Source organism: Chiroxiphia lanceolata, chromosome 1, assembly GCF_009829145.1.
Source record: "Chiroxiphia lanceolata isolate bChiLan1 chromosome 1, bChiLan1.pri, whole genome shotgun sequence".
NCBI lineage: Eukaryota > Metazoa > Chordata > Aves > Passeriformes > Pipridae > Chiroxiphia > Chiroxiphia lanceolata.
This window is the reverse complement of record NC_045637.1, coordinates 18485460-18508582: the sequence shown is the minus strand read 5'-3', so window position 1 is coordinate 18508582 and position 23123 is coordinate 18485460. Positions and strand designations below refer to the sequence as shown.

The window sequence follows — 23123 nt, the reverse complement described above, 5'->3', positions numbered from 1 at the left end:
GCAAGAATCATTTTCTTTAACAGCAGTTCCAAGGCAGAACCTGCCTCTACATTATTTTTTTTCCCCTCAAGAAATGAAAGTACAACAAAACAGATACACACATGCCTGAGACACAAACCTTTATCAACTACAGCTGTAAATGTCTGCAAGAGCTCACAATTTCTTACTATTTCCCATACATTAAGACTTTTTTCTATATCTAATTTTTCAAATGAAAATGGAAAATGAAAATATCCAAGTGTTTGAAACATATCAGTGCCTTTTGCTCCATAAAACTTCATTACAAAGCTCAATGCAAATAAAATGTTTGAAAATAAGTTATAGAAATAAACCAAAAAAAAAGGAGAAAGATAGACAAAATTTAGGATGAGGAGTTAGGAATTAAAGGCACAATAGTGTGGGACTCATTACTAGTTGGAATATGCTACCAGGATGAGAGATGAGACAAGAAATGACTGTGAAAGTTTAGAATTAACTAGGGCAGAATGGGTAGGAGTAAGGAAGAAATAAAAGAACATGCAAATCATAGTATTTAAAGGGGAAGGAAAAGTATCAGAATTCCCTCATTCTTCTTCTCTGTGATCATATATTTTAAGAAATTCACTAGAAAATTCCCTTGTACCACAGATCAAATAAATAAATAATTTTTAAAAATTTATTTCGGTGTCAGTTGCACATCTGACAACAGCAAATTCCTGGCAACCACAGTTTGACAGCTGAAGGCAAACTAGAACTGAATACTAAGTTGAACACAATGGTCAGAAAACGAAGCTCACTGTTGTCCACATGAGCATGACAATCACCACAAGTTGTCACACAATACCACGTTCTGCTATCTACCTGCTCCAGTGGTAGAACCCTGCATCAATTCCATATGGCAATTTTTTTTTATTTTATTTTATACCTAGTAGTGAAATAGATAAACATAAAAACACAGATACAAATATTGACAAAAAAGATTGATACTCTAAAACTTAATATGTAAGTTTGTAATAACATTGCATAAATACTTCAACTACAGCTGAGATAAAACTCAGTTTTACTTAAGAAGGAGCACCTATTTCTATTTATTGTCATGTATTTCAATTACTCTAAACCTCACACCTCTTACTGCCATAAAATTTGGGATGCCACACAGGCAGAACTTCAAATCTCAGCTCATTTGAGACAAGCACTCACAAAGTATTTTCCTGGAAAACAAACAAAAAACTCAACAGCCTTTTTAGATTAATCTTCCAGCCTCTTAACATTAATCTTCCAGATTCTACTACCATATTTGTTCAAACAGTTCTGAGTAAAATCAGAAATAATCATGCTGATAGAGCTCCTAAACATTTGACATTTCTTTTAGCTTTTGTATTCAGTCTCACTTTGAGGAAATCAAATCAAACTTTTCACACAGTGACAATTATTAATTTAATAACCCACAAACTACCAAGTTCTTCATCATGTTTCAGAGGCTTTGAATCTACTCACAAATGTGCTGGAAAGCAGAAATTCTTGGCCTTCTCACACAGTATTAGTTTCTTCTCACATGCCATAATTTGAAAAAGCCACAGCCTCCACATCGTTCATGGTCTCTACAACTCAGCCCATTGCTCCTGTACAACATAAACCCCAAGTTTTGGAAGGATACCCTCAATTTAACACATGTGTAGACCACTGACACCGGGAAATAAAAAGTTCAGGTACAGAACACCTCTGCACTGTGAAGAAACTGCCTTGAAAAAAGTAGAAAAAAAACATCAAGGAGGAAGAGGCAGCTTGAAGGCCTAAGAGCAGACCAAAAACAAAACATCTAAAAGACAGCTATAAGGTCTGAAATACCTCCTGCTACTAATTTCCAAACACAACAACAGCAAAACCTTTCCACTGTCCAGAGGACCTACATCTGTACTTATATATACATACACACACAGAGAACAGAATAAGTCAGTTAATATTAATGAGTCCGTAGGACAGACAAGTAAGTTAGACTGAAATGAGTCAGGGTTTTTGTGCTGTGAGAAATGGGGAAAGAAAACACAGTCACACATACCAATTCTCTATCACACCAGTTACTGTAACTATTATTTAAAATGTCTGAATGAACAAGAACTGAGTAGATCCAACTGTCCATTAGCAACTCCATCGTTTGTGTATTATAATGAAAACCTGTAATCCTCACACTTTAGAACAGGTGCACAACTGACTATCCAAGAACCACAAAGCTTGTTTGACCATAGGCAGAACATCAAATAAGGGACAAACTAAAAGACTACACCTACGCTACACCATTGCCACCTTTGACACAACTGCAGCACGCCTCCACACAACTACATTTGGACTCTTTTGAAAGGTGACACCTAAATCAGTCTTACAGTAAAATTGTCAAAATATGTAATAAAAACGTTACTCATTAGATTTTCGACTCCCACCATAGACACTACCACCTCGGTTTGTTCCCTTGTCCTTCAATACACAATTTACCTACAACTTCCATCTTACTGCTGACAATTCAGGGTGGCAAACATACCTTTCCGGTCCACTACTGATACAATGTATTCAACACAGCTAAAGTAACATATAATGGGTAACTCTGTAGACAGGTATATTGTCCAGTAAATATATAGAGACAGCAATTAGCATATTACGGTCTCAGCATTATAAAAAAAAAAAAGAAAACTGATTCATCCACCTTACAAAAGACCTAAATTTCACGAATCAATAAACGCAGAGTGCTGAAAGATTTCAAGGGGCATGTTGTAGGCACATCTGCAACAGGACTTAGCACTAATGTACTCCTCAGTGAATTAGCCTATTAATGGAGCAGTATCTCAAATACTGATGATGCTTGGCAGAGAAAGCAGGGCATAAAATGTACAGCCTGAGGATCCATCTCTGAACTGTGGGCAGAGCAAGAAAGAAAAACAGCTAATTTGCTGAAGTTCGTATAAGATAATAATTTCACATGCACTTATCTAAATTCCACATTCTCCGTTCACACTCCACTCTGAACTACCTCAGGTAGTTATCAGCCTCAGCTCGTCTGCACAAACTAAGATCAGATTTAGCACAAGGCTTTCCTCACCCATTTAGAAACTAAGCCCAAACTTCCAGAGCCAGGGAGCTGCCAGGCAGAGATCTTACAGAGACCTCGGCCCACCACGAACCCAACTCGAGGCTGAGGGGGAGAACGGACACCAGTGTCAAACCGCAGCCACTTATACCGAGAGAAGCCGATCGGTCCCTTGAGCCCCCAAGGGGCTCCAGCGGGCCGGGCTGTCCCAGCTCGGGGCACCCGCACCCAGGGCCGCCGCCGGGCCGCGCCGCACCGCCGGGGGGACGAAGGGAAAGGCGGGCGGATCCGGCCTACTGCGCTGCCCAAGGGATGCCCGACGGGATCAGCCCCCGGCGGGATCAGCTCCGCGCCGCGCCCGCCCCGCACTCGCTGCTCACCCGCGTCCAGCCCCAGCTGGTAGCAGGCCAGTGGCTCCAGCGACAGCTTGTATCCCTCGAACTTGGGGTCCAGGAGCAGGCGCTTGGCCTGCAGAGAGCAGTGGGCAGCGCCCGCCATCCCGCGGCTCTGGGAAAACTTCGGGAAGCGCCGCCAACTCCGCGGCCCGCGGGGAACGCGCGGGAGCCGCCGCCGAGCTCCACGGGAAGAGGGTGCGCGGGAGCCGCGGAGCACACTGGGAGTCGTAGTTCGAGCACGGCGGCGGCCGCCAGCCCGTGGCGCGCCGGGAGCTGTAGTCGCCGAGACCGAACTACATTTCCCGGCGGTGCCCGCGCGGCAGGGGCGAGTGGCCCGTTGTGCGTGCGGCCCGGCCGCTCCGCCTCCTGCGGTCCCGGAGCGGCGGCGCTGCGGAGGGTGAGGGGGGAGCGCTCTGGAACCGGGCCCTGCCCCGCTCCGATCCGGGGCGCCGCGCTCTGCGGGGGCTCCGCCAGTCGGGAGATGCACCGGGAGGGCGGGCCGGACTGCGGGGAGGCCCGGTGAGGGGGGGCCGTGCGCGCGCGGGCGGCTCGGTGGGCTGGGGCAGCCGGGGGGGGCTCCACGCTATGAGCTGGCGCCGGCGCTCCGGTCATTGCCCGCGGGGGTGTGTCAGTGCCGACAGCGCGGCGTGTCATTCTGCCTCGGTGACTTCTTTGTGTTGTGGGAGTGACACCAGCGCTTGTCGAAACTCTCCCCTGCTCTCTGTGCAGGTTTGTGGAAAACCCAGATTTCCAAAATGAATAAAGATGCCCAGATGAGAGCAACCATTAACCAAAAGCTGATAGAAACCGGAGAGCGGGAGCGGTAAGTTGGCGTCCTACTCCGTGCCGGTGAGAGGCTTTAAATACATCAAACATGAGCCATACCTAGAAGTAGAGATTAAGTAAACTTAACTCTAAATTCTTCAAATACCTGCACGTGAAAGTTTTAGGTATTATATAAAGCCATTTAAAAAATGCCTTTTGAACAGTTTCATTTTAGTTTTACACTTGAAAAGAGATGCTGGGGAAGTAAAGGATGGGGTAGTTGGCTTATGAACACTTATTCTAATATTTTATGTTGAAATACCCTTGGTCCATATAAAAATCACCACTGTTATTTCCTGATTAAGAGAATGAGACAAAACTGTCCCTTTTGCTTTTAAATTTTTCTTATGTTTCTGTCTCTTCTGATGTTAGGGAAAGAAATACATGGTAGAACACATAAAACAGCACTTGTGCAAGTCATTGTAGAGATCTCGATAAAGACAAACAAGCAAATTGGGCAATGTAATGTGGCAGCCAGTTCTTGGTCTTTTGTTGTCTCTTCCCTCTGTTTTATTTGCATTTCATTTACATATCATTAGCATGCTTATGACATTTCCCTCATTGTTTCACTGTGCTTGTAACTCCATGCACCAAAAGCTCTGTTTCCTTCATTTTCAAAGGCTTGTATGAAGAGTTTTTTTCCTGGGTCATGGTGTAGCCCTGTACCTGGTGTAACCTTTTGCAGCCTGACGTGGTATCTGTGCTCCACTTCTTTCCTGTTTGTGACCATCCCCTTGTAGATTGCACAGAGCTTCAGCAGAGGAAGCAATTTCTTGAAATGATATTGGAACCTATTTTATCCTAATTTAAGAGTGAGAAGAGTTTTAACAGAATGTCAAAAGCTGTATTATAAACTGGCTTTGTCAGAGCTGTACTGTGATCAGAGGCAGAGCACTCGGAATTTCTTTAATTAAGAAATATCCAGAAGCAGTCAGTTTCACCTGTATTGTTACTCTGCTTTTTGTCATCTGCCCTCTACACAATTCACTGAATAAAAGGGATTACATCTGCACAGTTCAGCATCTTGCTGCAATCCTTTCATTCATAAAACTGGAGTTTTGCCAAGAGTTATTTAGGATGATACAAGATAAGCAGGATTGCTAACTTATGGAATAAAGGGTAAAGATATTAAAGCTTATTTTATCATAGTTTTTTTCATTTTCCCTTCTGATTTTTAATAGTAATTTACACTTTTTTAGCTTGCTTTCAATATTTTTTTTAGTATATGGAGGTAATGTGTAACTGGGAAGAGAAGCCTGCAGTTGGAGACAGTCATGCAGAATTTTCTTTTCAGAAGGCAGGGGGAAGGTTTTACTTATTTTGAAGACTTGGTTTCAAGTGAAATACTCCCAACTTTGAAAGTTTGCATACATCTGCCACTAGAGTAGACTCAGGTAGTTCAAGTGATGCAAGGGCTTCTACTCCTTTGCTGTGGCTGCCTGAAGAAATTCTGTGAATTAGCTCCTGAGCCACGAAGTCCTCATAGTCCAGTGTGGTAAACTGAAATTAGTACTCATTTGGTTTAGGATTCATGTGCTGTTCAGCCATTTCTGCTGCTGGTCTGGGAGTTCTTGGGTAGTAACTGTAGGCTTAACTTTCACGCTGAAGCATATTTAAGCTGTCAGGAATATTTGCTTTTCCTAACAAGTTTGGATATTGTCTTAACAGCCTTAAAGAGTTGCTGAGAGCCAAATTAATTGAATGCGGCTGGAAGGATCAGTTGAAGGCACATTGCAAAGGTAACTGTGGTCAAGTAATTAGTATCCTTTGTAGTCAGCTGAGATGAAGGCTGCACTGCTTAACAGTCAGTTTAAATGAGACCTGGGAAAGAAGAAAGTATCCCTGGCAGTTAGTTTTCCATGCAAGAAAGCATTTTACTATCTTGGCAAAAAAAATCTTGGAAGAACTCTGATCTGAACCTTATTAAGCTTCTGAGAAAAGGGTAGAAATTGATTCCCTAAATATTCATGATGATACAGCTTTTTGTTTTGAGAGAGATGACTTCATTACTACAGGAGAATTAAAAAAAAGATAAAGGAGAATTGAGCAAATACAGCGGTTTGCAGCTTGGAAACTCTGAACTTACAGAACTTGCAACTTACAGAACTTTGTCCACACATGGGATAGAAATAAGTGCATTTGGACTCTTTCTGAATACAATTCTTGAAAATAAGGGGATCTGCTTAGAGGAGGGAAAACAAGCAGATGAACTTCTAAATACCAAAATCTTTAGTTTTGAGTTAAGTGTTTAGCATTACTACAATTTACTGATTTGTAAATCATATGAAACTGTTATAAATACTATTTAAGCATCCAGGAATATTACCATGTGATGAAATTTCCTTAAAGCAAATAACAAATCCCTTGAGATTTCACTTTAATTCTGATTTGGTCTATTGTGCCTGGAAACTCAATATTCCATTACGAAGTTGTTTGTTTTTTTTCTGTAGGGGTGGATGTGTTAAATTGTTTTCATAGGTTCAGCAGAGAAGGCTGAAATTATTCATGCTTGCAGTCGTCTGGCTGATGCCACTGCCAGAGATTATCCATTTCAATAGTACAGATAATGAAAGGGATGTTTATTTGCCTTCTCAACTATATGCTTTACACTCTGCTATAGTAAAGAAATGTAAAATTATTTGGCTTACATTAGTACTTTGAACTGCAACTGCAGCTGCTGAGACTGGAAAAATATAAGTTAATTTGTCTGCTTTAAGAGCCTAATAACCTCCAAAAGAAAGGACAGAGAGACATGGAGCTCCTGGAGTGGGTCCAGCAGAGGGTGACAAAGATGATTAAGGGATTGGAGCATTTCTCTCATGAGGAAAGGCTGAGTGAGCTGGGACTGTTCAGCCTCGAGAAGAGATAACTCAGAGGGGACCTCATCAATATTTATAAGTATCTGAAGGGATGGTCTCAAGAGGATGGAGCCAGGTTTTTCTTGGTGATGCCAAGCAATAGGACAAGAGGCAATGGGCAGAAACTGAGGCACAGGAAGTTCCACCTGAACACGAGGAAGAACTTCTTTCCTGTGCAGGTGACTGTGTGCTGGAACAGATTGCCCAGAGAGGTTGTGGAGTCTCCCTTACTGGAGACACTCAAGAACCATCTGAACACAATCCTGTGCTGTGTGCTCTAGTATGGCCCTGCTTGAGCAGGGAGGCTGGACCAGATGACCCACTGTGGTCCCTTCCAACCTGAAACATTCTGTTATTGGGGAGGTTGTTTTGGGGTTTTTTTGTTTGTTTTTTTTAGCTTGTTCTAGAGCTTCTTGCCATTATGGATTATGACCAATAATTGAGCAATCCAGGATTAATTTCAGGGAATTCAGCCAAAAAAAGCAGTTTACAAATAGTTCATGTGATGTCAGTTCAGAAAACATTTAGTGTCTTGGGGACAAACAATCCTGTGTACTGACATACAGTTAAAAACATGTATGTTTAAATAATATTTTAGGTTCATGCTACTGAATTGAGATTCCTTCTCAGCTTTGACTTCTGCATTCTTCAGTAGAGTGTAAGGCACTATAAGTAGACAATTGTTTAAATACAGATGTGTATTAATCGTACACTATATCTTAATCATCACATTTATTTTGCTATAGTTGTAATCCTTTCTTCCAGAGATACTTTTTGACTTTGCCGAAATATAGAGACATGTTGTTTAAACAAGACAGGAAGAATAGTAAGGATTTACTGTCCGTGCTCTCCCTTTTTGTATGTTCCAAAGTCTTTTTCCAGTTGCATTTTTCTCGCTATTATGTAAATAATGTGTTCTAAGAGATAAGCAGCCAACTTGTGCTACAACACTCCAGTAACAGGCACATCTGGTAATGCTCAGATGAGATAAAACTTTGTAATGTTTGCTTTTAAAATATGAGCTGAACAAGATGCATCAGAAGAGACAAGTTCCCATCCTTAAACCTGTGGCATGAGTGAGAGACTAATCCACTGTAAAATGCAGTAGGTACTGAGTTAATAACCTACATTTAGGTAATTTGCTGCTTCATATTCTCTGATGACGTATGCATGCAGGTTTTGTATTCTAATCACTGGCACAGGTTTTGTCTTCTAATGAATGGATTAAAAGACTTAAAATATTGGTCTTGGTCTTCCCCAGATGTCATTAAAGAGAAAGGATTAGAGCATGTTACTGTTGATGATTTGGTGGCAGAAATCACTCCCAAAGGCAGAGGTAAGAAAATGCATACATGGATGTGGTAGTACATCGATAAACATACCTGCCTCTACTTCATTAATGTTTTGAAAGCAACATTATGAACTTGCCTGTGTTGGATTCAAGGAAAAATGTTAGTAGCCTAATTTTAACAACAAATAAAAGATGTGAATATGTATTGTGTAACAGTCATTCAAAATCTGTAATGAGCTGTGTGTGTAGACTACTTTGCAGGTTACATTATTTAGTCATGTCTGTATTCATCTTTATAATTGACTTAATGGTCCCAAGAATAGTTGGAGTGTTCAGCACAGATGTTTTAAAATTCATGATCCTTTGAGATGGAAAATCTGGACTAACAGCTATAGTGTAATGGGAATGGGAAGAGTAAAGGACACAGCATACAGATAGAGGAAAAAGTGGAATCACTTGTCTTCTTTATATTGTTCCTCTTGGGCTCCCTAATAAACTTTGACATTAGTGGGAGAAACATCATTCAGTTTTAAATAAAAATAGGCTTTCAAAATAACTTGCTGGAGACTTTTACTCTGAGGTCATGGCTGACATTTTTGGTCTTAAATTTGTGAAGAAAAAAGGTGGGATAATCACACTTGTTGTGGTGATTATATCCTGTTTACTATTCAATAATCCTTTCCCTCAAACTTTCCTATTTTCTGGACTATGACTAGGCAAAAAAACCTACCAGTAACAACAGTGTTCTCAATAGACCTCAATTTTAGCCTGTTTTTAATGGGAAAAATATAGATGTGCTATGTGAAAATCAAGTAATTTCAGTTACTCAATGTATTAACAGAACTGTGAGAACAAAAAAAGGATCGATGTCACTGTTATGAGAGTTTGGTATTGGCACATGTTTTGTTTTGTCTTTTTGACTTTTTGCCTTCTTATTTGTGTTTCAGCTTTGGTACCAGACAGTGTAAAGAAAGAACTCTTGCAAAGAATAAGAACCTTCCTTGCTCAGCATGCCAGTCTTTAACTTTGACCTTCATCTGCGTTACAATGTTTCTGTTTCTGTATTGCATCAGTCTCCAGGATTGGAATGCAGTTTACGTACTTAAGGATGGAAAACCATTAATTTTTTTTGTATGACAAATTGAAATTTCTTTGCACTGCATTGATTTCTTAAACTTGGTGTTATTTTAATAAAAAATTTTGTGGACTCATGGCTCTAAGGCTCTTCTCTCTATGAGTGCACTGTCATACGGTGTCACCTGTTCCAGTTTTTAACAATCTGTAATTTTATACATTTGTGAAACCTTGCTCAGATTTTCAAAAAAGAAGCGCAGTTAACAAGTATGGTGACCACGAATGTGAAAGGGGGTAAAAATTGTGGGAAATGGAATATGACATACTACTGAGCATATCCTTTCTGATGAAGAAGTTAAGACTACATGAAAGTGGTGGTGGTGTGCCTCTCGGTAACATTTTTCTAGAGAAGGAGTTGTTTGAAGGCTCTGACTTGTGTTACAAATATTTACTCAGAAATTCATAAGAGGTTGAATTCTTAAAAAAAAAAAGGCAATAATCCTCTTATTTTCATGTTTACTTTAATTAAAGAGTCAGTATTCTAATCCACAACAACTACAATTTTCTAGCTTTGCCCATATTACTGGTAATTTTTATTTATTAGATCTTTGGGGCCTTCTGAAATTGAAGTATAATTCAGTAATTTGCCAGCATAAGTCTCTTAACGTGATGGATTTTAAATTCTTTGAGGTGTTTGATTGACTATGAAGTGGAGGAGAAGTATAAGCAGAAACTGAATGAGGAATTGGATACTGTTGTGTCTCGGTGGCTACTGTGAAAAATTAATTGACCCAACATAAATATTCATGCTCCTAACTAGAATACTCTAAAACCTGCCATTTAGAAAGTCATTCCTGTGGCAGTGGGCTGTGCCCGTCCCGTCCTCGCTGTGAGTCCCAGCCGAGGAGCCGCTCGGGGGCACCCGCGCCCCACTCACGGGGAGGGCGGCGGCTGCTCCCCCTTCCCTCTCCAGTCCCTCCCAGTCCCGCGGCTTTCGGAAAGAACAAAAACTGCTGTGGTACAGAGCCAAGTGTGTGCTGCCCGCGCTGGAGGCGAGCAGTGCTAAGCCGAGAGCATCACCTGCACTGGGCTGGGGCGAAACAGCAGCGCCAGGATGTCCGTGCCAGGCTGAGTGCACTACAGTCTGCTCAAAATGGGGAATAGCTGGGAGAGAAGAGTCTGGCAACAGCCGAAGGTGAAATTTGGTACTAGACAGGAGTCTGTGTAACCAGGGCAATATCAACATCAAATAGGACAGGATGTAATTGGTCATGAATACCTTTTGTCTACTCAAAACTGTAATATCACAGGAGCCAGGATCAGCGATCTGCTGAAGATATTCCTCCTGACAACCTAGGCTGTATTGTTTTAAATCTGTCTTCATGTCCGTTTGAGCATACTTGCTGCATGTCACTGTCTCCATGCTGACAAATAATGGTGGGTGTTAGATATAAGAAAGTTCTTTCTTCCACTCAAAGGTCCACCTTGTTTTTGAAAAAGTTTTTTTGCATTCAATTATGTGTCATGGATTAACCCCAGCTAGCAACTCAGCCCCACACAACTGCTTGCTCACTCCCCCCTCGGTGGGATGGGGCAAAGAATCAGAATAGTAAGTGAGAACACCCATGGATTGAGATAAAGACAGTTAAACAGGTAAGGCAAAAGCCATGCACACAAACAAAGCAAAACAAGGAATTAATTCACCACTTCCCATTGGCAGTCGGGTATTCAGCCATCGCCAGGAATGTGGGGCTCCTAAGTTATTCTGGAAGACAAATGCCATCACTCCAAACATCTCCCCCTTCCTTCTTCCCCCAGCTTAACGTGTTGAGCTTGTCATCATATGATCTGGGATGTTCCTGTGGGCAGTTGGGTTCAGCTGTCTCAGCTGTGTCCCCTCCCAGCTCCTTGTGCACCCCCAGCCCCCTTGCTGGTGGGGTGGGGTGAGAAGGAGAAGAGGCCTTGGCTTTGTGTAAGCTCTGCTCAGGGATAACAAAAACACCTCTATATTAACACTGTTTTCAGCACAAATCCAAAACACACCCCCATAATAGCTACTATGAAGAAAATTAATTCTATCCCAACCAAAACCAGCACAGTATGTTAATTCAGTTTTTGACTGCAACTTCTTTTGCTACAAGTATGTTCTGTCTAAATTGCATATATGTAAATTTTTTCTGAGTTCTTCATTCTACACTTGATTTACCCAATACTAGTAATTGATGGAATACAGAAGGTTTCTTCACATGATCTAGCAAAATATATGCTAGTTGAGTGTGTTTTATATATGTCAAAGCTATAAAATACCATCTGTATTCTTGTTCTTAGAGGCCTTTGCTGATGTAATATATTGCATAGGATTTTAAAAGTCTTTGCTTGATGAATGGCTGCAGCATGTCATGGACACACAGCAACTTGCTTCAGAGTTTCCACTTGATTTCCTTCACTGTGGTGGGAGAGGCTGAGATTTAAGGTATTCATACAGTGAACTGTGGAAGGCTTGTTGTCTGATTAGTAAACATTTGAGATTCCACCTAGAACATGACAGTTCAAGTGCAATTGCTGTAAGTGCAGTGTAGTTCTCTGCAGGCAACTCATACTTGGCACAGAATGAAGACTGAATGCTGTATAAATTTTCAGAGAATTGTGCTGACCAATCTGAAGTTAAAGGTTTGACAAATAGCTCTTTCACTGGCTTCCAAAAATAAGCTGTAAAGTTCTGCCCAGAGTGGCTTTAAATGCAAAAGCTTTCAGAGACCCAGAAGGAAGGGGAGAGAGTGACTGCCTGGTGGCTCCTGTCTCAGGTAACACTGGCTGCTCTCTGATACAAGCAGCCCAACGCCGTGTGTTCCCCACATGAGTTCTGTCAATAACACCAGTGCAGCCTCAATTCAGTAGGTAGGCAAGAAATGTCAGACAACATGTGCAGACCCAAATTACACTGGACTGTGCTGGTCAGAGGTATTTTGATGGATCTTCTAAGAATGAAGTCAGATTGGGAGTGATATCAGCAATGGGAGATGGTTTCTTTTTACCTGCAGGTTTATTCTCAGATGCATAGGGTAGCTTGTTCTGCAAACTGTTCTCTGCAGAGTCTCAGTTTCTACTCATTTGGTTGAGTGTTGAAAACAGTAACGTTCAGAAGTCAGTCAGAACATTGTCCTGATGAGGGGTTTTTTTTCCACACACTGAAAAATAAGATGATCTATGTTGTTAAAGATTCCATACCTGTAGCATATAGATGATAGATGCATTAACTGATTTTTCTTCAAAATTTCAGCATTTTCAATGTCACTAAATACATCGGTTCCTTACAGAGGCAGACAGCACACAGAACTAGATAGCCAACAAGTGACAACTCAGAACTGATGTGAATTACCTTGGCTATGGGCATATACTTCTTTTAGCTGGCAGCCCAGTGTATATACATTTTAGTAGCTGATTTAGCCCAGTCTTTCTGTAGACAAGTCTGCAAAAAAAATAAAACCAGTTTGTAAATAGACAATGAAATAATGGGTTGGATAACAGCTAGAGTAAATTGGTATAGCTCTGGATGCACATTAATCCAAATTCTATGTGACAGTGAATTGAATAGTTCTACTGCTGTCAATGAAAGGCCAATAGAAAAAAGTGAGCTTAGCCTCTCCCTTGGTTAGGCCCTGAGGGGTATGAAGTGCACAATGAACTGAAATTGGTTAGATTCTAATTTGTTTGATAATTATTTTCCCATGAGTACTTCTCCATATTGACATAGTCCAGTCAAAAAATGTTACAAACCAGTGACATCACCAAGAAATTCTGCTGGCATTTCAAACTTACATTCACTTCTTAGACAGATCATTGTGATTTTGCCATCACAAGTTTTCCAGCTGGTTTTTTGGGGTTTATTTCTCTCCTTTTTTCCCCATTGTTCTTCATTCTTGTTTACTACTGTAATGTTTCAGTATGGACCTTTACCACTTGGAGAACAAGTACATCTGAAATCTGCTCAAATCCAGTAGGAGTCCATTAGTGCCATTACAAAATATTTGCTGCTTCTCATTTCTCTCTGGAGGGTCCTTTGGGGTGACAGCTCTGCAATACCTTGCCCATGTCCTCATCTTATGGAATATGTTTAATTGTAGTGGCACCTTGAGAGTTTGGCTTTAACTTACTTAGTGATTAAATTTTCATTGGAGCAATGAAAATATCCAGTCCTTCTATCTGCTGTATTTCTTTGGCTTTATTTAAATTTCTAAGTATTTGCAATTGAAATCAGAGTTGTGTTCTACTTGGCCTGTTTTTTCTCAGCTATTCAGTTTCTAAAAGAAACAGCTGTGGCTGCAGAGCCAAGTGCGTAATGGCTGGAGCTCAAGATGAGGAAAAATAAATTCCTTTCCTCATAAATAATTTATACTTCACCACTTTAGTGTAATAAATTGGTTAATCAGCATTCTGCTTGGAATGACAAAAGGCCTAATCTCACTCCAGTGTATTTCATATTTACCCTGGTGCTTTCCACCTGAACAGTACTATTCTTAAAAATGTTCTTTTTGCTTACCTTATGACTAGTGAAGTGACTTAGTAGCAGATCATAAAAAATTTCTAATAAATCCCTGCTGATTCCTGTTTGTTGAAGTCACTAGGAAAGGGGTATCCATCCTTTAAATCATTGATTCTGAGGTAAGGTATAAAGTTGCTGCTGATAAAATCTGCATCTGACAGCCTGTGGGTGAATACTGACAAGGGCAGAGCAACCTGGCCTCTTCTGCCGGCTGGCTCTGATCCACTGCCTGTGTACAAAGTCAGTGTAGTGTTGGGCTTTCTCATCTAGTGCACAGGGCAAAAGCAACACAATTCCCTGGAAAGCAATGACACTGGAAATCATAGTGAAAAAATCACCTGTTTCCGTGGGATCTTTGAATACAAATGAGCAGAGATAACACTGATCTTAGCTTTGCATGCTGCATTGGTGAGTCTGACACTCATAATGCACAGCTCACAGTTTTGAAAGGACGAAGGAAAAAAAGGAATACTGCAAGAGAAAAGGAAGTTATTGAGGGCTGACACTGCTAGTTAAGCTTTAAAAATCTCCCAATGTTACTCTACTGAAAAGAAAGCTGATACAAAATATGGTTGTGATGTGTCATAATCTCAGGGAGACAAAAAGAAACAAAGGGCACTTTAATCTAACAGAGAATGGCATAAAGAGTAGCTGGAAATAGAAGCCAGCCAGATTCAAATTTAAAAGTACAGCTGTTTAATTACTAGGACAAACCATGAAGAAATATGGTGGATCCTTCATTTTTCAGTGCTTTCCTGAGTACAACATGTCTTTATGGAAGAACTTTCTGGAAATACAGTACTCGCCAATGCATGTTCCCTGGAGCTGGCAGCAGTTGCTCAGTTTCTTCCAGCAGAGAAAGGAAAACCAAAATACTTTCCATAAGGAGAAATGTTACTTTAGTTGAACACAAGCAGAAGTTGTTGGCCTCAGTACCAGTGTAGCTGGGTGGAACGCAATGCCCTCGGAATCTACGATGAAAGAGACAGTAACAGTTAAGCATTACAAAATCTTGTTTTGTAACTTGGATTGGAAAACTACAGCTAATGTTTGTTAACTTTTTCATGCACATTTCATTCTGAGATAAGATTCTGCCCAAATCCTGGATCAATTTGCTAACACTTGAGTTGTTCAAATTACGTTTCAAAATGCCTGTTGACATATATTTTGCAGGAGGTGTTTCATCACATAGTCAATGGACAGAAGAGGATTGTTCTTCCTTTGTTGGATAAAGATCAGAAAGAGTGTGATCTAAGCCCCGTTTCTGCCTACTGACTGCTGTAATGATAAAGATAACTTAAAATGCTTCTTCACCATCATACAGTGAACAGAAAAACTTGATAATGAAGGAGAAAATGTATTTCTTTCCCTTCATCATACCTCGTCTTTGATTGCTGTCTTCCCTACGCTGTGTATACATGAGGTTACAGAGCTATAATCAAAACGAGTTTCTGGTTTTTTTCCCCCATCAAAACTGAGATCTAGATTTCCAAATCCAAATTTTACTGAGACAATAAAGTTTGTTTGAGTCTGGCATTGATTTCAGTCAGATTTTGGGAACTCAACACTTCCAATGGCCACTTAATCTTAATGCATAGGTGTATGTATAAAAAACCAAGTTTTAAAGTTTTGGGGCTATAACATAGGTCTTTTTTGCTGAATTGATTTGTTTTAAAATGGGAAAAGGGAGAATTTTTTTCTATTAAGTCTTTTCCTAACTTTAGAATAATTATTTTGAAATTAGACAATAAGATCTGGCAAAGAGCATGAATAAAAGAAACTCATGTTTTACCAATAAGTAGAAATTCTTCTAACTAATGTTGAGGTATGAAGAAACAAAGAACAGTTTCGTTATTCTCTCCCCTCAAAAAACAAACATACAAAACAACAACAACAAAAAAATTAAAAAGAAAATCTTTTGCCTTCCTAAACGCATTTGCCAACAAAACTTCACGACCTTACCTTTCCATACTATTCACTCTGTTTTCCCTAAATGCAAATCATATACATGCAGGCACGAACACACAAGCATATTCATGTAGATAACTATTTTTATAAAGCTATATGTTAGATACTCAAGTATTTAGAGGATTTGAATTCAAATGCTAACACAATGCCTAAGATGTAGCTTCTAATAACTTGAACTTATGTATTTTTTTCCATGCTAAGAAACACAAGAAAGGTGTGTGAGTCAAGCAAGATTACTTAATATCTACATACTACAGGATGGAAAGGAAGATTCCCTATTTAGTAATGAAGAGATAAATTAGCTGTATAAAAAAGAGGTCCCATTATCCTCTCCCTAATTTGTAGTTGAGAAATATGAGGAGTATTGCAGGGACAAGGAAAACTGGGTTCTGGCACATATTCACAGCATTCTGTATATTAACTCACTAACACTAAGTACAGAAACACCCTAGGAAGGAGAAGCCAATGCTGTCAACAGAGAGAAGGACCCAAATAATATCCCCGGGAAATTTTTCAGCATCAGGTTAAAATCACACATTCTTCATCACCTCTAAGTTCTTTACAGCACTGAACAAACCAACCAACCTGTTTCAACCTGAGGTGGGTATTCTTCTAGGCTGACTGGGAGTTCTGCACCACAAAAGGTCCTGTCAGCTGTCTGGGTTCCAGCATGAAGGTCAGTGTTTCACAGAGAGGTGCTTAAAGGAAGCAGGATGCTGAATCATTCTCAGGGGAGCAACAGAATTGCCTACTCCAGCAGAAGACGAAACCTGCATAGTCTCCTCTGAGCTCAGGGAGATCTAGGCAGTCACTGCTGCTCTTTGGGCTCTCTCGGCCACTGCTTCCAAAAAAAACTACTTGGGGTATGCTCCTTTTCAGTTTTGAACATGATTTTTTATATATTATATGCTTGATAAGAGTCAGTTGGTTGAATTTTCCTACAAAGGCCTCTCACCAAGATCATTGGCCTGGAAATTTCCCCTACAAGGCACATCAAGCCCTAGTGGGAATAAGGGAAGGAATTTAAGGTTCTCTGGCAGATGCAGTAGAGAGTAGAGCTTCAGCCAGGAAGACCTTTAGAGACAAAAGAGGCTTTCATGAATACTTGACTACTTACTTGGGAAAGGGGTCATATTTTCTACAGGCTAGGATACGTACTTGCCTAGACTTAGTCAAACTCTTTGGACAGTGCTTAGATATTACCCAAAATAGGTGCTTAGAAATACTACAAAGGAATGGAAAGCGTGTCTAACAGTGGAACTGCCTCTTCTCATCTAGAATTTCAACATGACAAAATTTCAAAGAGCAGAATACGAATTTGTATCAGCTGTATAGAAAATTACTTCTGAATTTTGTAGTAAGAACCTGTAATTTTTCTGTGGTTAGAACTATGAAAATCCTACTTTGACCAGAATCAAACACTTGTTAAAGGTAAAATTTCTTCTGGAAATGTGAAACTTGAGTTACTACACAATTCAACAGGACTGTAATTGAGGAAAGGTACCCTTAGTTAAAAAACTATTTGTAGCTTTAATAAAAGACTTAACAGCGAGAGAGCACACAAGTAAATGAAGTGCATATCCCGTAGGAGGGAGAATTCATATTGAAAGAGAATGTATCCCTTTTACAGACAGAATGAGGTTATTAAATAGAAACATGAATGTATCAGGATGATGGAACCATCAGCCTCTGAAATGATGAAAATTGCTTTAGGTATAAGAGAAGTGATGCTAACAAACTTGCAAATTGTCAGATAATGTGGTTTAATATGTTTATGCCTTAATATCTGTAAAACAAAAGCATTAATTTAAAAAGAATAGTTCCCTCAAAAGTTTGATTAGTTTACTGTAGCAGAACTGCATTTGATGTGGCAATGAAATATCTAAGATTTCAGAGGATCTCTTTAGGAAAATTAACTAATCCAAAGGAATCCAAGTTTAAAACTTCAGAGCTGAGGGTTAATGAAATTTTTAAACAAAGAAGTATTTATTCCTGTGAACATTTCTTTTATAAATTATGTTTATATTATTACTAATTTTGAAATTGCATAATTATGTTTTTAAGAAGGCAGTTATTTTTCATTAGTGGTCTGCCAATTTCCAGGATTTTTTCATTGATGCAACAGCCACACATAGGTCTGTTGTGCACTTGGGAGGATGGTGTGGGTGAACCACTCTGGCAGTTTTTATATTAAGTGTGGGTGTTTATGCGCATATGTTAAAATACTTTCTTCTCACTCTGTCATATTCCCTTTTGAGTATATAGACAGTAATGACACAACCTGAATGCATTCCCAAAAGAAATGGAACTGGCTATTGTCATAACCTAACCTTTCCCACTGTGTCATGCTAGCAGTTTTGCTTTTGTGTGACTGCAGATGAAGATTATTTTCCAGTTTCAGCTTTAGAAAGAAAGCTATGCTGAGAGGTATAACTCTGCTACACAAATGCTTTTGAAATGGTCTTAAAACCAGAGTTTCTCTTATTGAAGGCAGGTTCTGCAGGCGTAAGCGTTTCAATCCCACGAGTAACACTGACTCGCTAGGGACTGTATTGATCTTGGACCAGCACACTGACTCTTGGCTCGTCCTCAGATCTGCTCACCACCAGAATCCTGCCCTGCAGGCTGGACTCTGAGCCGCCTCCGGACTGCCCTGCCCCCATCCTGGCTGACGAGGTCTTTGCCCCACAGCCAGCCGTATCATGCTTGGCTTCCTTGTTCCTTTGGGGCCTGTTTCCTGATGAAGGGTTGGGGAAATGCAGTCACAGTGTCTGTCAGGACATGGGACTGTATGATACCAGTGCCTTCTCACAAGAGCCATCCCCCTATCACCCATCTCCTCACTGCCAGAAGCCACGGTACAGAGAACAGCAGCAGGCTGGCTGACTGTACTAGCAGAAGAAGAAGGGTTTAAGATGCTTAAACAGTGCAAAGAGAGCTGGGCATCATGGCTTGGAGTTGAAGGGAAATTATATTAGTGCTGCCCTAGAATTGACTAGGTTTCCCTGTGAGAAGGGGACAAAACCTCCCTTTACCTCACCTACCGAATGAAACAGAAGCGGAGGCTTACAGAGGTCTGGAAAATCTTAGGTTAGATCCCTTAACCAGCCCGTTAGATCACGTAACACGGACAAGCACTTCTCGAATCACCTCGGTGAACAAACTGGGACACTGAGGCCGCACCTGTCAGCGGCGTTTGTTTTTTAGTAGCAACCAGATTTACAGCTCAGCATCCCGACGACCACACGGGAACCTTTACTGCCACGTGTGCAGCACCTTGAGTCCGCTAAAGCACAATGTCTTTTGATCGCAGTTCCTCCAAGGGACAAAGACCCGGGTGGGACTCCCCCGTGGCCCGGCGGCCGCTGTGCCGAGCCGCGGGGCAGAGGCGGGCGCGGTGAGGCCGCCGAGGGCAGCGCGGCCCGGCCGCGCTCCGGGATCGAGACCGAGAGGAGCGGCGCGGCCGGAAGGGGCGGGAGCGTCTCCCGGGTGACGGGGCCGAGATGGCGGCGCGCGAGGCGGCGGCGGAGCGGCGCGCGCCCGGCTCTGGATGAGGGGCGGCCGGAGGCTGCGGGAGCGGCCGCCTCGGCCCCTGGAGCCCCGCGCTCTGCGGCGAGGCCTCCCCGCCGGGGCAGGTGAGCGGAGAGGGTCGGTCTCGGTCCTGCGCCGCCGGGCGCCGCTTCCGCCTTGCCGGGCAGGGGCCCGGCCTGCGCGCCTTCGCGCCGCGGGGCAGAGCCGCCCTCGCGCTTCTGCCGGGCAGCGCCCCGGCCCCGCAGCGCCGGGCCCGCCGCTCTGCCCGGCTGGTCCGGGCCCCGCCCGAGGCGGAGAGGGGGGAATCTCACGGACTGGGAAGAACGTGGAGCGACGGGCGAGCAGATAGGCAGCGTTTGGGGAACTGGGAGGCTTGGCACCCTGTGTCAAAGGGCGGGGGGCGCACGTCCTGTCAGAGCTGGCAGTGGGACGGCGCTACTTGGGGTTACCTGGTCTGAAACTCTTCATTGTTCACGCTGGCCGGCAGGTTTCATAAAAGGTAATGTGAAGGTTTCTTAGCACACTTATAAAGTCTTGACAATCTCTAACAGGTCACAGAAAAATTAAGTGCTACCATCTGGCTACAGTGATTTCTCCAATAACACTAGAGCCTGGCCTGGTCGGGAGAACAGTGGGGCACTGTTCCGTGGTCGTGAATTCGCAGCGTAAGTGCCTTAGTTGCACTAACTAGAAACGTTACTTTCATTTAATGAGAAATAGCATAGCTTGCTGCTTTATAGCTCTGGAAATACAGATGTGCACTGCAGAAATTTCTTGTAGGCCATCTTGTAGTGTGCATTCATTGTAAATAGCTGGTTCTTGCCGAGACAGCATGCATTGCTGTGGTAGTAACAATGAGAATGTGTTAATTTGTTGTCTCTGGCGTTCCATGTAGTTACAGAAAACTTAAGTCCAGGGTGACAGATAATGACTGGAACAGAACTAGGGTCTCTTGAACTCTGATTCTGTGTCTGAAGACTTTTTCAGTGTTGTGAAGTGAGTTACATGAGTTAGTGCATTATGTAAAAGACTTATTGCAGAAGTTGTAGTGTAGTACCTTGGGACTGTGTTACTTCAATCTCTGTTCTGCATGGTTTTCAGAAGACAGCAGCATATATAGGTAAGGAATTGTCAAAGAATGACTGTGATCAGTCACTGGACATAAACTTTCTATTTTAACTAATGTTACCTTGAAGAGTAGAACTTACTCCAATTCAGAACAGAAAGCTTCAAGAGTTCACATTAACAATATTCGAGCTATATTCAGTTTCTTGGAGAGGAAGGGGTGAGATGTGGTGGTATTACTATGGTAGTTTTATGGCTCTAGGAGTGACGTTTAAAAAAGAGCTGAAACTCTGTATGTTTTATATCAGAGTGTTGGGTGTCTGGGAATAACTTAGGAACTGCCTGCAGTCACCAGTTTTTGCTGCCTTTAGTTAGAGAGACAAAATATTGTCTTGAATTTTGGTATCTTCTCCAGCTCTTAATAGTCTTGAAATCTCTTCCTGGATTTGAGCACCTTGGATGACTTTACCTGTGATTTATAGGAGTGAGCTGTCTTTCATCCCAGCTACCTCAACTGCCTAGTTAGGATGCTTGCACTGAAAGTTGGAACTTTATTGCTGAAACAACAGTACCTATTACAGAGATATAATTAGATAGAGGAGATGCCTTCTAATCTTCCCTTTGGGTTCTGCTCCTTTGTTTAATGGCATGGTAGCATGGCTTAGAGGTTCAGTCATGCTGTTTATCTACCCATTTATCAAACTCAGTGGTCAAGACTGTGGGGTTTTTTCCACCACATTCAGCGTTCCTAATATTATGTTTCTATATAAAGAGATGAAAAAACAACCAACCAACCAAAGAAAAACCAAACACAGAAATGAACGAGGAAGAGGGAATTTGAACCTCTGATTAGGCTACAGAATCATGGTGGCTGTCTTTGAAATGCAGGAGATGCTGGTTGTGTCTTTTAGTAGCTGACTGACTGCTGCTCCTGAATCGTTATGTTGCTGTTTTCAAAATACAGAATGTCTTTGTAGCTCTTGTAACGTACATGATTTGCAGGAGGATTTGCGTGCTTGAAAACAGGGATTTTAGCTCTATCTACTAATTTTCATGAAATTCTATCTCCCTATAAACCTGCTTGCTCATCATCAGATTGACGTGGCCACTCTACTTTTGTAAAATTTCATACAAAATAAACTTTTAAGAAATCCAGTCCTTGCCACTGAAACCTTGCTAGGTTTCTATCAGCTGTTCTAGTGAAAACATAAAAGCACCACTTAACCAGTATGGAATTTTGGTGCTGACAAATGTAAACACTCAAGGCCATGTTAATCTTTTGTACTAGGAAATGAACTTCTCCTTTTACTTTAGAAGGGTGAGGCTTTTTTTGTGGCTCCTTATGTAAATGTGTAAGTGGAGGGGAACCTTTCAGTTTTAGACAAGTTATTTTTTGTCTTGATTTAGAAGCCATACTTTGGCTATTTATCTAGCTGTGTTTAATATGGGTTAAAGTCACTGATTCCAAAGTGTCTTCGTGTTTTCGTTCTAGAGTCACAGATAAGCTGATGTGAAAGAAAATGTAATCAATTCACAAGGCACTAGTAATTCAAGGCAGAAATTGTCTTTCAAAGATGATATCTAAAGTAAGCTGCACAAATCAGTTGGCATGGTAGAGGAACAAAGGAGAACAGGATAGGTGCTGTGTAATGAGTATTTTGGCATCTTTTTCACTGACAGTAGTAGACGAGTCCATTAGGAGAAAAAAAGTTTCTAAAGCAATTTTAGTGCCACAAAGTGACTTTATTTTAGAAGTAAATTTTGTCTGTTGAAATACAATTTACATGGTATTTGTGTGTACAGTTAAATATGAAAGAGGAAGTGCTTCTCCAGGTGACAGTGTGCTCATTGTGCAGTGATGGTGAGTGAGAGCCTTGCTCATTGAACCATAGTTGACTAACCAGTCCATCTGAGGATGTTCTGTGCTGGCCACTTCTAGTGAAATCAGAGGTGCCAGGAGTTCTAACGAGGTCACTGCTGCAAGCTGAAAGCACTGTAAAAATATTTCTGTTCAATAAACTTCTGAACTTTCCTTCCCTTCATTCTGTTTCCTTTATGGATCCATAAAATGTAAAAGTTGCCTCATTCCTCTGGCTTGACTCTAAAGTGTTTAACATCTTGCTGCTCCTATCCTTTAATCCTTTCTGTGTTCATCTTTATGTGAGCAGCTGCTGTGACTTTTTACCAGTGGAAGGCAGGATGAGCTGCACAAGTCAAACTCCATCGAAATTTGACATCTGTTACAAAATTGTTGAGTTGACCACTAGTATTAATTTAATTAGGATTCATGTCTTGATTTATTTGCTTATTTATGTCTGTTGTAAGGAAAGTTCATTTCACAGTAAGTCTGATAAATGTAACACATTAGAAGCAATTTCAATAGTGGGAGAAGGAAATCTCTATCCTATTTTATAAATTGGAAGCTGAGGCATGAGGTGTGATATGCAGAAGGTTGCATCAAGCTAACAGAAAACTCCTATCAGATTTTCCGAATTTTAGTCCAGTGTTTCACCTT

The 23123-nt window shown here is 41.3% G+C and overlaps 3 protein-coding genes and 1 long non-coding RNA gene across 9 annotated transcripts in view; 2 read left to right on the top strand and 2 right to left on the bottom strand.

The window, feature by feature from the left end:
* Nucleotides 1–3652, bottom strand: part of NUDCD1 (NudC domain containing 1) — a 36306-nt gene extending 32654 nt beyond the window's left edge. The window contains exon 1 of one of the 2 annotated variants that reach the window (XM_032697722.1): nt 3439–3652. In XM_032697722.1, coding sequence (XP_032553613.1) covers nt 3439–3556 — 118 coding nt within the window. In that variant the 5' untranslated portion in view covers nt 3557–3652. The remainder of the gene's footprint in view (nt 1–3438) is intronic. The other variant, XM_032697731.1, reaches the window with a different exon arrangement.
* A 92-nt stretch (nt 3653–3744) lies between these two features.
* ENY2 (ENY2 transcription and export complex 2 subunit) lies at nt 3745–9640 on the top strand. The gene is made up of 5 exons (XM_032697874.1): nt 3745–3850; nt 4183–4276; nt 5947–6017; nt 8398–8472; nt 9375–9640. The coding sequence occupies exons 2-5, from the start codon at nt 4209–4211 to the stop codon at nt 9449–9451; spliced, it is 291 nt and encodes a 96-aa protein (XP_032553765.1). The 5' UTR covers nt 3745–3850; nt 4183–4208; the 3' UTR covers nt 9452–9640.
* Nucleotides 9641–10000: 360 nt separating this feature from the next.
* LOC116791697 lies at nt 10001–19663 on the bottom strand. 2 transcript variants are annotated; one of them, XR_004358841.1, is made up of 4 exons: nt 19196–19663; nt 14759–15015; nt 12881–12970; nt 10001–12689 (listed from the first exon to the last, which is right to left on the bottom strand). It is a non-coding gene; the product is annotated as an uncharacterized LOC116791697 (long non-coding RNA). The 2 variants fall into 2 exon arrangements; XR_004358832.1 differs by lacking the exons at nt 10001–12689; nt 12881–12970 and having other exon boundaries at nt 14718–15015.
* EBAG9 (estrogen receptor binding site associated antigen 9) overlaps nt 19484–23123 on the top strand; it is a 19704-nt gene continuing 16064 nt past the window's right edge. Inside the window, exon 1 of one of the 4 annotated variants that reach the window (XM_032697669.1) lies at nt 19484–19647. The gene's annotated coding sequence lies outside the window, so the exon portion shown is untranslated. Of the gene's footprint in view, nt 19648–19916; nt 20043–23123 lie in introns of those variants that run through there. The other 3 variants (XM_032697757.1, XM_032697506.1, XM_032697586.1) reach the window with 3 other exon arrangements.

Bases quoted from the DNA above. Each gene is read 5' to 3' on its own strand.
- ENY2 (XM_032697874.1), top strand. From the start codon at position 4,209: ATGAATAAAGATGCCCAGATGAGAGCAACCATTAACCAAAAGCTGATA. The intron at 4,277-5,946 runs GTAAGTTGGCGT...TTGTCTTAACAG, and splicing joins GAAACCGGAGAGCGGGAGCG to CCTTAAAGAGTTGCTGAGAG. The intron at 8,473-9,374 runs GTAAGAAAATGC...TTTGTGTTTCAG, and splicing joins AATCACTCCCAAAGGCAGAG to CTTTGGTACCAGACAGTGTA.